The sequence below is a fragment of the Artemia sp. Qi Xiang Cuo genome, chromosome 7, assembly GCF_049724085.1.
Source record: "Artemia sp. Qi Xiang Cuo chromosome 7, ASM4972408v1, whole genome shotgun sequence".
NCBI lineage: Eukaryota > Metazoa > Arthropoda > Branchiopoda > Anostraca > Artemiidae > Artemia > Artemia sp. Qi Xiang Cuo.
Window position 1 is genome coordinate 1,117,657 of NC_142800.1, and position 18,065 is coordinate 1,135,721.

At 37.2% G+C, this 18,065-nt stretch overlaps 1 protein-coding gene across 1 annotated transcript in view; it reads right to left on the reverse strand.

Annotated features, from left to right (window-relative positions):
- Myo81F (unconventional myosin 81F) overlaps positions 1 to 18,065 on the reverse strand; it is a 181,788-nt gene that overhangs the window by 29,397 nt on the left and 134,326 nt on the right. Inside the window, exons 26-27 of the mRNA XM_089091950.1 lie at positions 14,492 to 14,712; positions 11,640 to 11,938 (exon numbers count right to left, since the gene is read on the reverse strand). Coding sequence (XP_088948076.1) covers positions 11,640 to 11,938; positions 14,492 to 14,712 — 520 coding nt within the window. The remainder of the gene's footprint in view (positions 1 to 11,639; positions 11,939 to 14,491; positions 14,713 to 18,065) is intronic.

Sequence of the window (18,065 nt, forward strand, 5' to 3'; positions counted from 1 at the left end):
TTATTATTGACATATGAACGTAAAATATTTTGATTTGTTGATGCAAATAATAATAACAATAAAAAATACTCCTTTTCATACTCCATTTGGTACTTTAACTTAGTTCATCTTTTGCCACCGAAAGCACCCAGGACATCCAGAAAAAGTCACTGGTCATCCCTCATTTGTGCTACAGCCCAAATGCCTCCCATTGGGGTTGGACTATCCTGTGAACTTGCTTGAGGTGCCACCGGTAGGTGCGACGAAGTGTATTTTCCGACCTTTCTCTTCTCCCGATTACACCAGGCTGACACCCAATACCGTTTTAGGGAGTCTGTTTTCCAACATACGGATCATATATCCTAAGTAATGTCATCGGCATTAGCGTACGGCATCTATTACTAAGAACAGGCGCAACATAGAGAAATATGTAAGGTTGGTAACATGGTCTCTCAAGCTAATGTTCTACATCCTACAAAGACAGTTGTTCTCGAAAGCAAGGATACTCTTTTAGATCGAGTACCAACAGCTATAAAAGGAGGCAAGGGCTAATCTACGATATTTGTGCGGAGGAGGGATTAAAAATTTTACGCAACAAATCGAAATTGTTTATATGCGTATTTGTTACCAATTTACGACGAATCAGAGTAAAATTTCGAGGTAGGGAGATGGGAAAACCGGTAGCCCTCCCCCCCCCCAATACGGCCCTATACGGAGGGTGGAGAGGGCATTACTCTTCGAAAACGTTCTATGATTTCCAGATAGATGAAAAGAATGTAATCTATATAGTTGTACAGGCATCCAATGAGGTGCTGATCATTTTTGCTGACGTCCTACTAGTTGAAGATTCAGAAAAGGGATTATGGGTATTTCTGCTGTGTTTGGAGAAAAACATCTGTTGGTCTCTTCTGAACTCTTTCGATGTGCCGAACCTCAAAAAGTACCTGATATAAATTAGTGTGCCCCTTAAGGTAAGCGGTTTCTTTCCGATAGGGTAAAACTTAATTGTTGCCCGCCTATTTGATGTCACTCGACTTTTATTCCTCCTTGTCTATTATCTGATCACTCCACCTAATTGTTAGTTTGCAATTTTTTTTGGAACGGATCTGCGGTAGATTGAATCATGACGACACCCGAGAAGATATTCGCGTCCAGCGGCAGAAATGGTCAAACAAGCAAGACCCCAACTCCAAGCTACTGCTCAGTTGATACAGGCCATAAAATATGAAGCTGATTCTGCGACATGTGATGACCATCATAAACTCTTATCCACACACCTTTTCTCATTAAATCTGGTTATTCCTGATCAAGACCTTGATATAAAATAAAGACCCCTTTCGCATATGTTTTGTTTTGATTTCATTAATCTTTCCATTTTTTTTTACCTCTACTTGTTGATTTAGTTATAACTGTTTAAACATTTTTTTTCAAAATTAACACTAGTTAATTTCAATTTGGCATGCATTCATATATCTTTGTTTCATCCTTGTTACTGGCTTATTATTTACATAGGTTGTTTAAATTTGCCATTCTAGCTGAGTGGTTAGCTCTCTGGACTTGAAATCCTGAGGTCAGGAGTTCGAATCCTGGTGTCGCTGATTCTTAGGTCTGGGTTGGGGTCAATGGCGTGACCCTGTAAGCTCAGCCAGAGTCGACCCAGCTCTAAATGGGTACCTGAAGAAATCTGGGGGGAAAACACGGGAAGCGTCAGATGATTCCAACCAAGCATAGCACTCCCGGTCAAAGGCATCGATTCAGAAGATCGGTTCCTACGCAACGCAGACCATCGGCCAGCATGCGAAAAAGTTTTAAGTTAAGATTTAACTTTCAATTCGTTTTAGTGACTTATAATTCCAAAGAGAATCACAGTAGAGTCAAAGGGATTTTAAAAAGACCTAGTTGTTTGAATTTTATTTCTGGCATACGCTAAAAAGAATTATGTAATTAACTTACGAAAACGCGTCATACACGTAAACCATGCATTCTCTCTTTTTCTCTTTGCTTTTACCTTCGGTGTGATATTAGAGTGTACACCTGAAAGGCGTGTGACAGAAAGTAATTCACCCTTTAATTAAAACATAAAAAGGGGATTATACCCTAGTACAATGAGAGGGCATACCCTAGAGACTGAAAGGGCAGTATGTCCTTTCTCTAATATATAGCAGTTTTTGTTCATTTTACGTTTTATTTCTTCTTTAATTGAAATCTTTAATCTACATTTGTGTCTTTATTTCGTTAAATTAAAAAAAGGAACTTGGGTCGCTCTGACTAAAGCAGATCGTACAACTTTATCTACGAGTCTGTTACATAAGATCTTCTTTTCATGTATTGGTTTGTTTCCATTGAAGAATAATGAACAAATTTCACAGAAGAAGTAGAGCAACTACAAAACTACTTCAGACGACTCAAATATATAGTTATCATCACAAATACTGCTTTGATAATATTTAGTTTTATGAATTTATATAAAAAAAGATCTAAAACAATCATCTAATAAAAAACTGATATTAAGTTGCAAATAAAAAAGGTTATCGAAAAGGAATGTAGCACTCAAAATATAAGGACGGAGTATTTAAAATTGGACCGCATCTATAATAAAGGCAGGCACCTTTTGCATTGCAGAACTAATTCCTAATATATGTGGCTGTATAACAACACGCTATCCTTTTTCCGGAAACTTTTGCTTGTTGCACGGAAGAAATTGCTGAAGATCTCAAAAGCACATGCTGTATGTAATGTATTTTAGGTTGAAAATTTTATGGTTCAGACAAGCTGAAGTAACTTTCATATAAATCAAGTTGCTCGGGTGCAGATCAGGGTTTTTCAGGTGTTTGGCAATTTCAGGTTATATGGAGCACTTGATACAGGAGCAATGCCCGTTGTTTAGATCTGATTGATCCCACCATTGAATCGATCATTCTTCAACAGTGATGATAGTCGTTAAGTAAGGTTGTGAAGCATGGGCACTCTGAAAAAAACGGAAGAAGATTTGCTAGATGTTTTCCATAGAAACTGCCTACGGATTGTTTTGAATATCCGACTGACGGACAGTATCTTAAACAGTAAGCTATGCGAAAAATGTGATTAAATACCGCTTTCTAGGGCTATAACAAGCAAAAGGTTGAGATGGCTAGGGCAAATTCTGCTGATGAAGGATGACAGATTGCGAAAGATTGTCCTTGTTGGCTACCGTCAAGGGCCAAACAAAAAGCGGGTCGCCCCCGAATGGAGTGGGAGGATATCATAAGGAAAAATTTAAGGGGAATAGGAGTTTCTTGGGAGGGTGTAAAGAGGGAGGCTTTGAATATATTGGGATGGAGGTGTGTGGGAAGCTGTGTTGGCCACAGGCGGTTTGGTGCTGCAGTGAGTTGTTAGTAGTGGTAGCATTCAGGTAATAAGTCAATAGTGGAGCTACCACTGAATTAAAATTTAAACTTGGCGCAACTAAAACATGACTACCTAGTATAGATAAAGTATGCCACAATTGTGACTGTGGTCAATACAACTGTGAAAGTGAAAATTTCAATTTATGCCCTTTTATGACAGAGTGAATCATACTTCTCAGAAACCCATTCCTAAATACCTATAAAATACAACTTTTTCAATGAGTTATTTCATTTTTAAAGACTGGGAGATATTCCATTAAGGAAATATCACTGAAAGATATATTACTACCAGAGATAGTTAGGTATTTCATTTGCCAAAGATGCATGGGCCATAGAAAATGAAAAAAGAATAATGGAAGAAAATCAAGTTATGGTAAAAAAATAACCAAAAGATAACAAAAAAAGTAAATACGAATTATTAAAAGACTAACTCTGCTGGAAATTCCTATCTCCTCAACTTTACTAATTTAACTACACCTCTGATGACTCATCCTTATTTACAAAAATACATAAATTCTTGACCACATTTATATTCATCCCAATGACAGAATCTTTTCTTCCTCCAAAAACGTTTGCCTAAAATTCGGACAACTACGTAAATTAAACTAAAGATCAAATGGATCTTCATTCAGACAGGCTTACATTGAACAACAGAATGTACCAGGTTTTTGCATAAACTACCCCTTTTCTTTACATCTCAATTGAGCCCTTCTTACTAAAACAATGTTCTGCAAATGATCCCCTCAGTGTTTGGTTCTGCAGCTTTTCCTGTTTATTTTGTTGTTTTTAGAGATAGAGGGAAAAAATGCTTACACAAAAAATAAATAAATGATACAAAACAAAATTGTCAATAAGTCTTTTCACTTGTGCGGCCAACTACAAAAAAAAACAGACAAACCTCACAATAATATGCCCCCCAAAATACAAAAACATAACATATAAAAAAACAAACAAAAAAAACTTGAACCCCCGTCCTAAACTTTGTTCTATTATCATTTATTTCCCTATAAATCAAGGAGTATATACTACACCGCAAAAGAAAAAAGAAATACTTCAACAAAACAAAGCATTGATTTAAAATAGGATTAATAGCATAACTGAATAAAATACGTAAAAAACAATAACAAAATATCAAACATTATTTAAATTCTGGAAAAAGGGAAAAGGTTGTGCATAAAGAGAAAATTTTCAGACTTGATCTCAAAAAAGAAGGGTAGGATTTGAGTTACGTGTCGCAAGCTTAAGGGACGAAACCGACGACAAGGCAGCCTTTTCAAAACAATTTATGCCATCATACACCCCTGTAGCCTACTATCAAATCGAAATTTCAAAATAGCATTTTTCCTCAGAACGGGCCAAAGAATGTCTCTTCGTAGACGACATAATCCGTAGAGCCCCAGGGACGAGGCCCAAAATTATGCGAATATCCCATTTGTCACAGAGGCTTAATAGATACATTTTAGCCGAAAGGGAAACACATTGTGCCTTATTGAAATTAAATAAAAAAAAAAACAAACAAGTTTTTTAACTGAAAGTAAGGAGCGACATTAAATTTAAAACGAACATAAAATGTTCCGTATATGAAAGGGACGGTCCCCTCCACAACGCCTCGCTCTTTACGCTAAAGTTTTTATTGTTTTAAAAAACTAAGTTGTGAGACAGAGTCAAACTTTAAAGTAAAGAGCGAGGCATTGAGGAGGGGAACATCCCCTTTCATAAACAAATTAATTTCTGCTCGTTTTAAGTTTTAATCCCGCTCCTTACTTTCAGTTAGTTTTTTTTTATTTAATTTCTGAACGTTTTTGAATTAATGCAGCTTTGATTTTGGCTCACCGTACATGAATAATTAAAAACAAAATTTGCATATTAATTTTACTTTTTTTGGCTAAATGGCTTTCTCGAAATTTTGTTCTGACGTAACTTATGAATTAACTTACATAACGAATTTCTATTTCCATATGTTTTTATTACGTATATTAGGGAGTTCACCCCCATAGTCAATACCACACTCTTTACGCTAAAGTTCGAATTCTTTTCGAATCACAAATCCCTGAATCCCAAAGGCCGGTTAATTAGAATAGATAGCTCTTTTAAAAGTACTAAAAAAACTTTAGCGTAAAGAGCGAGGTATTGACTAGGAGGCGAACCCCCCCATATACGTAATAATTTCTGTTCGTTTTAAGTTTTAATGTTGCTCCTTACTTTCAGAGGAAAAAATTTGTTTTTTTTATTTAATTTCTGATCGTTTTTCAAATAATGCTGGGAAATCCGGCGCCCCCTTCATGGCTTGCTTTTCGGGGGCATTTTCCCCTTTTTTCGAAAATCAGGTAAATTTTTTCAGGCTCATAAGCTTTTGATGGGTAAAATTAAACTCGATGAAAAATTCATTTCTGGTAATGTATCAATTGTAATCAAAATTCCGTTTTTTAGAGTTTAGGTTACTATTGAGCCAAGTCGCTCATTACTTACAGTTCGTTACCATGAACTGTTTGATCAGAAACTTGTATAACTGCCGGACTTCTTTGATCGTAGCTGTAATGAATTACATGATTTGTAAAGTGTTCAAGGTTTTAAAGGTAGTTAAAATTCGGCTGAAATTGAACCTCATTTAATAAGCTAACACCCGCCTTCTCTCTAGCTGTTACCCCCCTTCTCCTCTCCCTATTCTTTTTTATCAATGTAACTTTAGTACAATGAAGTTCAATTAATGTCTTTTAGTTTATTTTACGGGGTACTTACCTAATTTTGGCTTATAATATAAGTTTATTGGCTTTGCAAGTAACAATCTTTTGTTTATTCTTTAAAATTAATAAAAAAAACTTTTTCACAAAATAAGTTTTTCAAAGAAAAGTAAAGAACTCCATTAAACAAAAATGAGCAAAAATAAAATCAAATAGCCTACCAAGCATGGAACTACCACAAATCAACAATAATCGATAAATAAATGGAGCCCAAAACGAACAGAAATTACAATAAATAACCGAGTCAAAACCCAAACGAGCAGAAATTAACATAAGTTGGGCTCAAAACCCCTACGCCTTCCCAAGGCCATAACATAATATGCACTTTACTGAAAAAAATATGAATGTTTTTACTTTTATAACTTTAACAAATCAAATAATATTAACATTTTGATTACTAAATATCAGTATATGTATATTAAACTGACAATACACATTCATTTGTATTTTTTTTCAGTAAAGTGCAAATTATGTTGCAATAAAAGTGCAAAGGTGGGCGATAGAGGTGGTGTAGTTGCCCTCAAATCACTTTCGAGACCATTGAAAATAGCACTAGCCCTTTGAATTTCCAATCGAATGAGCTCTTCTTCAAGTTTCTACGACAGAGATTTCAGTAAAAACTTATATGCTCCCAGAGCATAACTTATAACCCTTGCCCTGAAGACTGTAGGGGGAGGGGAGGGGTGTTCTAATCAAAGGTATAGTTTCCTGAACTTTAAACTGCGTGGAAAAAATGGCTATTTCAAAATTTCGATTGAATGTTTTTGGGGAAATGAAGGGCGTGGAAGGGGTGTTAGTTGCCTTCCAATCACTATCGACTAATAAAAAGGGCAATAGCCATTTCAATTTCCAATCGAATGAGCCCTTTTTGAAGTCTCTACGACAACGCGTTCTACAGAAACCTTATATGCCCCAAGGGCATAATTTATAACCCTTGCTTTGCGGGCTGTGGGGGGATTGTCATCCTCAAAGACCTAATTTCCAATTTTTCCAATTTCCTTAAAATTTTGATTGGATGTGTTTGGGGAATGGTGGGCATGAGAGGGGGGGTTAGTTGCCCTCAAATCGCTTTCGACTATTAAAAAGGGCAAAAGCCCTTTGAATTTCCAGTCGAATGAGCTTTTTGAAGTTTCTACGACAACGCTTTCTATAGAAACCTTATATGCCCCCAAAGCATAACTTACAACCCTTGCCCTCAGGGCTTGGGGGGAATGTCCTCCTCAAAAACATAATTTCTATCTGGAAATCAACGACGCTGAACAAAATGGCTATCTAGGAATTTTGATTGGATGTGTTTGGGAAAAATGTGGGCGTGAGAGGGGGGTTCGTTGCCCTCAAATCACTTTTGACTATTAAAAAGGGCACTAGACATTTGAATTTACAATCGAATGAGCCCTTTTTCAAGTTTCTACGACGAAGACTTTAATAAAAACTTATATGCCCCCAGGGTATAACTTATAACCCTTGCCCTGAAGAGTGTGGGGGGTGTGTCCAGCTCAAAGGTATAATTTCCTGAACATTAAACTGCGTGGAACAAAAAGGCTATCTCAAAAATTTGATTGGATGAGTTTGGGAAAATGGTGGGCGTGGAAGGGGTATTAGTTGCCTTCCAATAACTTTCGACTATTAAAAAGGGCACTAGCCATTTCCATTTCCGATTGAATGAGCCCTTTTTGAATTTTCTACGATAATGCTTTCTATAAAAACCTTGCCCCCAGGGCATAACTTACAACCCTTGCCCTGAGGGCTGTGGAGGGGGGGAGGGGTTGTCATCGTCAAAGACATAATTTCCGGAACTTTCAACTACATTGAAAAAATGGCTATCTAAAAATTTTGATTGGATGTATATGGGGGAAAGGTGGGCATGAGAGGGGGGTTAGTTGCCATCTAATCACTTTCAACTATTAAAAAGGTCACTAGCCCTTTGAATTTCCGATCGAATGAGCCATTTTTGAAGTTTCTACGACAACGCTTTCTATAAAAACCTTATATGCCCCCAGGGCATAACTAACAACCCTTGCCCTGAGGGCTGTGGGGAGTGTTCTCCTCTAAAAAATAATTTTTATCTTGAAATCAACTACGCTGAACAAAATGGCTATCTCAAAAATTTGATTGGATGTGTTTCGGGAAATGGTGGGCGTGGAAAAGGTGTTAGTTGCCTTCCAATCACTTTCGACTATTAAAAAGGGCACAAGCTACTCCGATTTCCAAATAAATGAGCCCTTTTCGAAGTTTCTACGACAATTTCTTCGAAACGAAGTGCCCTGGTCTAAAGGAAAAAAATAATAAATAATATATTGTGCCAACATCGTTCTTATATGCCCCCCCCCCCAGGGCATAACTTAAAATCCTTGCTCTGAGGGTTTTGGGGAAGTGACCTCCTCAAAAACATATTTTTATCTGGAAATCAACTACGCTGAACAAAATGGCTTTCTCCAAATTTCGATTGGATGTGTTTCGAGAAATGGTGGGCGTGCAAGGGGTGTTAGTTGCCTTCCAATCACTTTCGACTATTAAAAATGGCACAAGCCACTCAAATTTTCAATTGAAAGAGCCCTTTTCGAAGTTTCTACGACAACTTCGATATGAAGTGCCCTGGTCTACCTTATGCCCCAAGGGCATAACTTAAATCCCTTGCCCTGAGGGTTGTAGGGATGTGACCTCCTCAAAAACATATTTTCTATCTGGAAATCAACTACGCTGAGCAAAATGATAATCTCAAAATTTTGATTGGATGTGTTTGGGGGAATCATGGACGTGGGGGGGGGGGCCAGTTGCCCTCCAATCGCTTTCGACTATTAAAAAGGGCACTAGCCACAACAATTTCCAATCGAATGAGCCCTTTTCGAAGTTTCTACGACAACTCCTTCGATACGAAGTGCCGTCGCCTAAGACCAAGAAAAAAATAATTTCCAATAAACTTCGTTTTAATCGCCAGCTGCTAGCCAAATTATATAACTCATATGCGTTCCCGCATTTTTTATACCTTGCACCTTTTCGGCGCACCTTTTCGGCAACGGAATTAAAGCAACTCGGACGAATTTATTACCGGTATGCTAAATATCTTCTCAGCCTCCCCCCCCCCTGGGCAAGTAATTCTTGGGTCAATAGGAAATACGGTCTAATTGACCCCAATGCTGCCATTGGCAGATGCATTGCAGCTTAGAATAGGGGAATAAATGGACACCCATGGTGTTCAATTTTAAAACAATAGGTCTTTCACGTTTACTGTTTTTGTGTTTGCTATATATATTGTATGATTGTATTCCTTGTTTTATTCTTGCTTGTCTATGTGCTAGTTTTATTGGCTTGCGCTGTCATTTTCTGGTTTATTACTATGCTTGTTCGATTGTTCTATGGGTTTTAATTTCGTTTTATTTGTCATTATCCGTCTTTTTCTTTTGCTTTTGTTTTTTCTTTTCTTCTTTTTTTATACTCCGTTTCATCATTGTATTTCAACGGGTTATAAATAAATTCAATTCAATTCAATAAATAATACATTGTGCCAACATCGTTCTTATATGCCCTCAGGGCATAACTTACAACCCTTGCCCTGAAGGCTGTGGGGGAGGGTCCTCCTCAAAAACATAATTTCTATCTGGAAATCAACTCCGCTGAACAAAATGGCTATCTCAAAATTTTGATGGATGTGTTTCGGGAAATAGTGGGCGTGGAAGGGGTGTTAGTTGCCTTCCAATCACTTTCGACTATTAAAAAGGGCACAAGCCAATCCAATTTCCAATTGAAAGAGCCCTTTTCGAAGTTTCTACGACGACTTCTTCGATACAAAGCACCCTGCTCTAAAGGAAAAAAAAATAATACATTATACCAACATCGTTCTTATATGCCCTCAGGGCATAACTTAAAATCCTTGCCCCGAGAGTTGTGGGGGATTGTCCTCCTCAAAAACATATTTTCTATCTGGAAATCAACTACGCTAAACGAGGGGAGGAGCCAAACCTCCCATTATGGACACCATTAAAAGAAGGTCAACTATGTCAATCCCGTAAGAAGAACAAAAGGTAAATTTTAAATAATGGAAACTAAAAATTATTGACAAGATGTAACCACGAAAATTTGCTATTTTTTCTTGCTACATTGTTGTTGTTTTTTTAACCGGACGGATTATTATAGCATAAAAACGTTATTATTGCTACTACTACTACGACTAACAACTCACCGCAGCACCAAGCCGCTTGAGGCTAACGCAACTACGCACGCTCCTCCTCCACCCCAATCTATTGAAAGCCTCCCTTTTTACATCCACCCACGAAGTTCACATGTCCTTTAAATCTTTCTTTATGACGTCCTCCCACCCCAGACGGGGACGACCTGCTTTCTGTTTAGCCCTAGATGGTTGGCCGAAAAGAACAATCTTCGGCAATCTGTCATCCTTCATCCGCACAACATGCCCTGACCACCTCAACCTTGCTTTCATTATAGCCCTAGAGAGCGGTATTGAACCAAATTTTTTGTATAGCCTATTGTTTGAAATACAGTCAGTCAGCTGGGCGCCCAGAACAATCTTTATGCAATTTCTCTGGAAAACATCTAGTAAATCTTCATTCGCATTTTGGAGCGTCCATTCTTCAGAGTCATATTTGACCACTGTCATCATTGTAGCTTCTAATATCCTAAACTTGGTTTGCAGACTTACCTTCCCATTCTTCCAGACTTTTTTTAACTGTGAACAAGCACCCTGAGCCTTGGCTATTCTATTTTTAACATCTTCACTGCTCCCGCCATCATTGCTAATAATACTGCCAAGGTAGGTGAAGCTACCCAACTGATCAATCTTTTCATTACCCAACGTCACCTTTTCATCTTCACTTATTCCTAGCCTTAGTGACTTAGTCTTCCTAACATTAATTTTCAAACCAATACTAGCACCCTTAACTGGCATAACCTCTAAAACTTCATTGATTTTGCTCACACTTTCATCTAGGATGCTTAAATCATCAGCATAATCCAAGTCCAGGAGACTTTTTCCTCCCCATTTGATTCCGTGGTCTCCCATTGCCTTTCCTGTGCTCCTTAAAATAAAGTCCATCAAAATAATCCATATAAAGGGGGATAGAACACAACCCTGCTTAACTCCTGATTTAATACAAAACCAGCTGCTAACCTCATTTCCTACCGTAACCGCAGCAGTGTTATTCTCGTACATAGCACTAATCACTTTAATGTATTTGTCTGGTATACCATACAAGGATAAAACCTTTACAAAAGCTCTTCTATCAACAGAATCGAACGGTTGCTCATAATCTATAGAACTGAGGACCAAAGATGCTTGAAAACTTAGGCACTTCTCAATTATTAGCCTAAGAGTGAAAATTTGGTCAACACATCCTCTACCTTTTCTAAAACCGCACTGCTCTTCTCTTAAAACTTTGTCTACGACATCTCTAAGTATAAAAAGTATCATATTACTAAGCAATTTGCTACCTACAGAGACCAGACTAATGCCTCGATAATTACCGTGCAAATCATGATAATTATTTTTGTGGATGAAATAAACATGGTTTCGTCTTACCCTTTCAGCAAACCGAGCAAACTTTCCTTCTTCAGTAATATGATCTGAAGCACATCTTCTTAAATGAGCAGCGAGATATTTTCGCACCGGTTTCGCACCAGGTAATGCCACTGAGCAAGCAAGGGCTAGAAGTGACCAGTGGCGGAGGTTCACCCTCGAGTTTGGTTCGGGATGATCAGTTGTTTGTTTGATGAGTTGGAGAAAGAGCTCAGTCAAGAACGTTTCTTTCCGAAGGCTTCGCTCAATAATTGATTGTGCCAACGGAACTAAATCACCATCGGCCGACCGGCCATTTTCACCTGAGAAACGGAGAAAATTAGTTGAGTAAGTATTGACAGATGTAATGAAATACAATACAGGGTTGCTACTTATAATTTTGTACAGTAATCAGAAAGCACAAAAAAAATTATAAAAAAATAAAGCAAAAATTGAAGAAGAAAGCATTGGCGCGAATCTTAACGCAAACGAATTGCCGTAATAGCCTGACGGGTAAGAGGTTAAGAACGCAGCGGGAGACGGGCATGGTTTCAATAGAAAGGAAGGAAGTTTATTTATATTCACCAGATTTTGCCAGAATAGCAGCGGAAAAAGAAAAAATTAAGAAAGTAAAAAAAAGAAAGAAAAAACGAGTTTGGAATTATATAGCAACAATTTAAAGACTTGCCGAGGGGATTTTGGGTATTATCACACTCAGATACCATTCAATGATTTACATCAGTTTCAACCAAATTTTGAAAAAAAACGGAGTTAAAAACCTATGGCCAAAGCGTTTCTCTCCCTGGACAGTGGCGTTTTAAAACTAACACAAATTTACAATATACTATGATATCATCAAACCAACAAAAACACTCAACATCACAAAAAAAAAAAAAAATAAATAAAAAAAAAAAAAATAAAATAAAATTAAAAACCATTTTATTCACCGTAGCTGAAACTTTTCATGCACTAAAAAATAATATCAAAATCTTAATCAACTAATTTATAATTTTATTACATTACTTTTTCTATGCTTTTGCTCTCCGACAATTCAATAGTTGCAGCATCCGTAAATACACAAATACGGTGCAAAATACATAAAACAATCTTCTTAGCGCTATCATTAAAATTTAAAGCTGATGCCTTAGGTAAAAAAAAAGGTGGATTCAATCCTGTCAGGTCTTTTTTTTTTTTTTTTTTTTTTTTTTTTTTTTTAAATTAATTTTGCACTCAATTTCTTTCTGCATTAGACCAACATACCCAGCAATTATGTTCAAGAGAAGTGGTAGCATAAAGCTTCTCTATTGTACAACAGAGCTAGAACTTTTTGACGCAAAAATTTTAATTTACGATTATACCTGCAAATACTTACCGGGTTTTCGTCTTTTAAAACATTTGTCCTCAATTGAAAAAGACTTGGTTTCAAAAAGACAATATTACATTTTAACAATTTTATTTACGCTATTTAATCAAATTAATAACCGATTTTAAAGTAAATCCATTCTAACCTAAACTGAATGGATAATAGTCTCCCATATATATAAGTTAAGTTTTACTATAATTTTAAATCTTTTCTCAAAAGTAAAATATCAATAACATGAACAAAATAAAATATTTTAGGTAAGTTGTTATACACTGTAAATTGAGTACTTGCTAATGACAACCTCGAGCATTAACACATGAGCCTCCAAATCCACACCACAATCTCACAGTTGAACAGGAAGTTTATGATAAAACAATTATATTAGAAAACACGTGATTTCTCGGAGAAAAGGAAATAGAAATTTGGCAAGAGTCAGTAAAAAATACATATTTTGGCGCTTTTCCTTAAAAAATGGTAATTTTTTAAGGAAGGTCACCACTGGTAGTAGTAGAAATGGCAATTTTTTACAAAGATACGTAATACAAAAACGACTGCTTAGAATTAGACAATATTGATTTTTATCTAAAAAACGACATTCACAAGCAATAAATGTCAAATTTACACTTCTTCTCGATGAAAAAAGGATGAAGAAATAGGATTAAAAATGAATTTTTGAACTTAATAACAAAAACAATCATTAATAAAATATTCTTTACTAGCTCAATGCAAAAAACTAAGTGTCTCTTCACTAAAAAACAAAATTCAGGGCTACTAAACAAATTGCTCGACAAAACGTTGTCCGTTAAAAATTTGGGGGCTTAAAGGCTAAAAACAAGGTTAAGCAAAAATCTTAGTAAAAAATGGAACGAAGTATAAGATAACATTAGATAAGGCGTTCAGTCTTATTAAAAAACTTCCAAACCGGCGTAATAACAAATATATGGGGCGCAAACATTGCATTGTAAAATATGTTAGATGTTTGCCGGGGGATTTCCAGAGGTACTCCTTTGATTGACTGTATATAAAAAAAGATACTTTATGACGAACATGGTCCAATCCCACTATCTAGGTCTATACTGAAACGGAAACTAAGATGGTTACGTCACGTTTCCTCGATGAAGGAAGATACGTTGCAAAAATTAAAATTTTTGCCAGTTCTGCTAGGGCAAAATGAAAGACAAGATGTCTTCGAACGGGATGGAAATATGTCATGGGAAAGAACTTAATAATAGTGGAAGCTTCATGGAAACAGGGCTGCCACCCGGCAATATAAAAATCACTAACAATAGTGATAAATCACTTGAGGTGGCAACCCTGCAAGGAAGGGAGGAAAAAATGAAGCTTCGATAAGATTCGGGCGAACAGGGAACATGTACGGCTGTATTGCCCTCGGGCGGTTTAGTGCTATGATGCGTTGTTAGCAGGATTAGGTAGAAATTTTAACCTTGAGGTGAGGTTCCATACATAGACTATACATGGATTTAGAATAGCGAAATTCAAAGAGAGATTATACCTTGGGTAAGCCCACTGAAGACAAGGATTGTATTAAAGACTTGTAAACCCAACTTCTCATCATGATCTGGAAGTTTCGTCAGCGACTGAGTGAGTTGTGACTTTGTGAACGCCCAGAACGAATGAGAAAATCCTTTGAAGTTTTCTCCTAATCCAGTATTAGTAGACTGGTCACTGATCAGGTCTTGTCGAAGTTTAGTTGACGACCTCTGTCTATTTAATCTGTGGGAATAAAAAGAGATAATTTGATTAAACTGAAAAAAATGGATGGAGAAAATAGAACAATGTCATTGAAAACAAAATAATCTAAAACTGCACCAAATGCCACACCTGCGCCGAATACCATAATAAAATACGATGCAGGTATCCTGCACCAAATACCGGAAATAAAATGTTGATTTAAAGCTATATTTTCAACCTTAATTGGGACAATTTCAAACCCTAATCCTTTTGAACTTGGCTGATTTTTTCCGCGGATATAGCAATTAGTAAGAGAATTTGATATACAGCAAAAGAAAATTTCATCTAGTTTTCAAAATGTCTTCCCACAAGGAAGACAGGAAAAACAGAGATGAGGAGATACACTCACCCATATGGAGATACACTTACTTATACACTAGGAGATATACTCACCCATTTCGGATATATTTATTAATTGCTATGCAGGGGAAAAATGATTGAAAGCACTGTGTCTTGAGAAATTCAACTATCTTTGGACTTCCTACTGAGTCCACGCCTAAACACAGGAGAGAGGATCAGCGCAATTTCTACGAACGACTGGTCTGAAAAATTTGTATATGCGAAAGTGTTGAAAGAATAGATTTAAGTAAAATTGGAAAGAAAACCAAAATATACACTTGTTTAAAAAAAAAAGACAAAAAAAGACCCAAGCCCCTAAAAAAGTGCCCACCCTACTTCTCGCGTATATATCTCATCTCCGGCTATGGAAGGCCATTGACATTGTAACTAAATTCTAAACTGCAAACAATCAAGGCGACATACCTTCCAAATCGTTTGCTTAAAATTTTTATTGGGTTTGAGCCATTTTCAAATCAACCAGATCATAAATTACTTTGATAACCAGCACACAGAGGGTTCTGATGAAGACGACGAATGCGTCATTCTGAAGTTGAAATAGTCTTGGAAATGTGAAATGGTATGGGAAGCCATGAAGGAATGCTACCAAGAAATAGCTAAATCAACCCTGGGCACCCGTAGGAGCCCTAAAAACCAGTGGCTGTCCGAGCAAACTTGGCAATGAATAGATGAAAGAAAAAAGATGAGAATGTCTGTCCTCTAACAACAACTCCCAGATCACCTTGTTTTACAAAACGAGCAGTATAGGGCTCTTGACAAAGCTGTCAAGAAAAGTGGCCGTACTAAAAAGCTAAACTTTCAAGAGCGTAAAGCACTGGCAGACAGAAGAAGAAGCAAAAAGAAGAGACTCAAAAACTGTTTACAGAATCACCAATGATATCATAGAGAAACGACCGACAAATAGAGACGGCCCTGTCAGAGATCCATCGGGGGTGCTAGTGACAGAATAGAGTGCAGCCAATGAAGTATGGGCTAATCATCTCGAAAGTTTACTGAACAGACCAGCCACAAAAAAGCCCCCAGAAATTCCAGATATTCGCATCTTCCCCTGAATATCAGCAAGGATCCGCCTTCTGTCAGTGAGATACGAGACGCAGCAAAGAAACTGAAAAATGTAAAATCACCTGGACTGGACCGCACATCCACAGAAAATGATAAAGGCATCACTATCCGCATGCATCTCCCTTTGGTCTTTACTCTTCACTCGGATTTGGACAACGGCCAAAGTACCATCAGACTGGAAACACAGAATGCTCGTCAGGATATTCAAAAAAGAGACGCTACCGAGCCACACAACCGGCGGGGTATAAGTTTACAGTCAATACCTGGAAAGATGCTCTCACATATTATCCTAGAGAGATCAGAACACATCTTGATCATCACTTCCAAGACGAACAGTCTTACGGCAAAATCGCTCATGTGCGGACCTTATATTCACGCTTAGACTTCTTACTGAAGAAAGCAGAGTGGCGTTCGAAGATCTATATGATCTTTACGGACTTGGAGAAGGCCTTCGACTCCGTAGATCGCGAACGCATATGGAAGATTCTCGTCTATTATGGAATCCCTCAGAAAATAGAGATGACTATTATTGCCATGTATGAGGATGGTGAATGTTTCGTCAAGACACCAGAGGGCCAAACTCGTTTCTTCCGGATTTTTTAAGGAGTAAAACAGGCGTGTGTTCTTTTACCATTACTTTTTCTGATAATGGTTGATTAGATCCTGCGGAACACAGAGAGAGGAGGCATCTGATTAAGCCCCGAAGTCCAGGTCAATGATATTGACTTTGCAGACAACTTATCAGTGATCGAGTCTAGCAAAACAGCCGATTCAAGAATTCAGAGTTTTATTCACCAATAAATACAAAATGAAAATGCAATACCCTTATTCCTTTTGAAAGGCTCCATGGCCAGGGATACAAGGGGGATACAAAAAAAAGACACAATATACACAAGAACCAAAAAAGAGAGAACAATAGCCAAATAACATACAAGATTAAAAAGAGAACATACGTGAGACATGGGAGTCAAAGCACAGAGAAGACAACTATACATCATAAAATAAACACTCAGGGGACATCAACTCCCCAGAGGAAAAGGAAGAAAAAAAAAAACAATTCTTTTTTTAAATAAAGTAAATAAATAAAAACTAAATGCTATTCTGTTTGATTCTTAACTAAATGGCCCTTAAGAATCCTTTTAAAATTCCCAAACTAGTGGCATCTCTGTACTTAAGAAGGTAGGGAATTCCTCACCTGTTGACAAGCAATGAGAAGATTGAAATCTGATCGCATAGTAGGGATAGGAAGAATGCAGATACTTATTGAAGAACGAAGGCTGTATGGAGCGGAATAAGAAATAAACACAGGAATTTTATTGAAGAGATTTTGGAAGATTGCCATGAAGCTGATGAAAGACAAAAGAAGCACAAGAAAGAATGTAAATAGACTGTAGATTTAAGAGCGGTGTTGGTGAGGAACGGTTGGTGTCCATAACCAGACGCCGTGCTTTACTATGCACGACAGAAAGTGACCGCAGTGTAGAAGGAGAAGTAGACATCCATACAATGGGGCAATAGGAAACATGACTGGACAAGGCAGAAGAAAAGAAGCTTCACAATAGACCCAAGAAATGTGTATTTTCGAATGATACCCAAACTCCTTGAGTTTAGAATGAATTACCAGACGAGGTCACGGTAAAGGCAAACCATCTTGGCCTACGTGTGAATACCGAGAAAACCAAATGCATGGCGACTAGTGACTCTCATCTGTCCATTACAAACAACAAAAGCACGAAGAACAATAGGGAAATCTTTTTGCAAGACAGTGGAGATAATTTCAATGAATATTTCGGCCCTATGTCCAAGGTCCGTCCTCAGCAAGACAAAAATATATAAAAGAAAAAAGACACACAACAACATGCGACCAATAAAACCAAAAATTAAAATGTTTTCAAGGCAGTCCTAACATACTTACT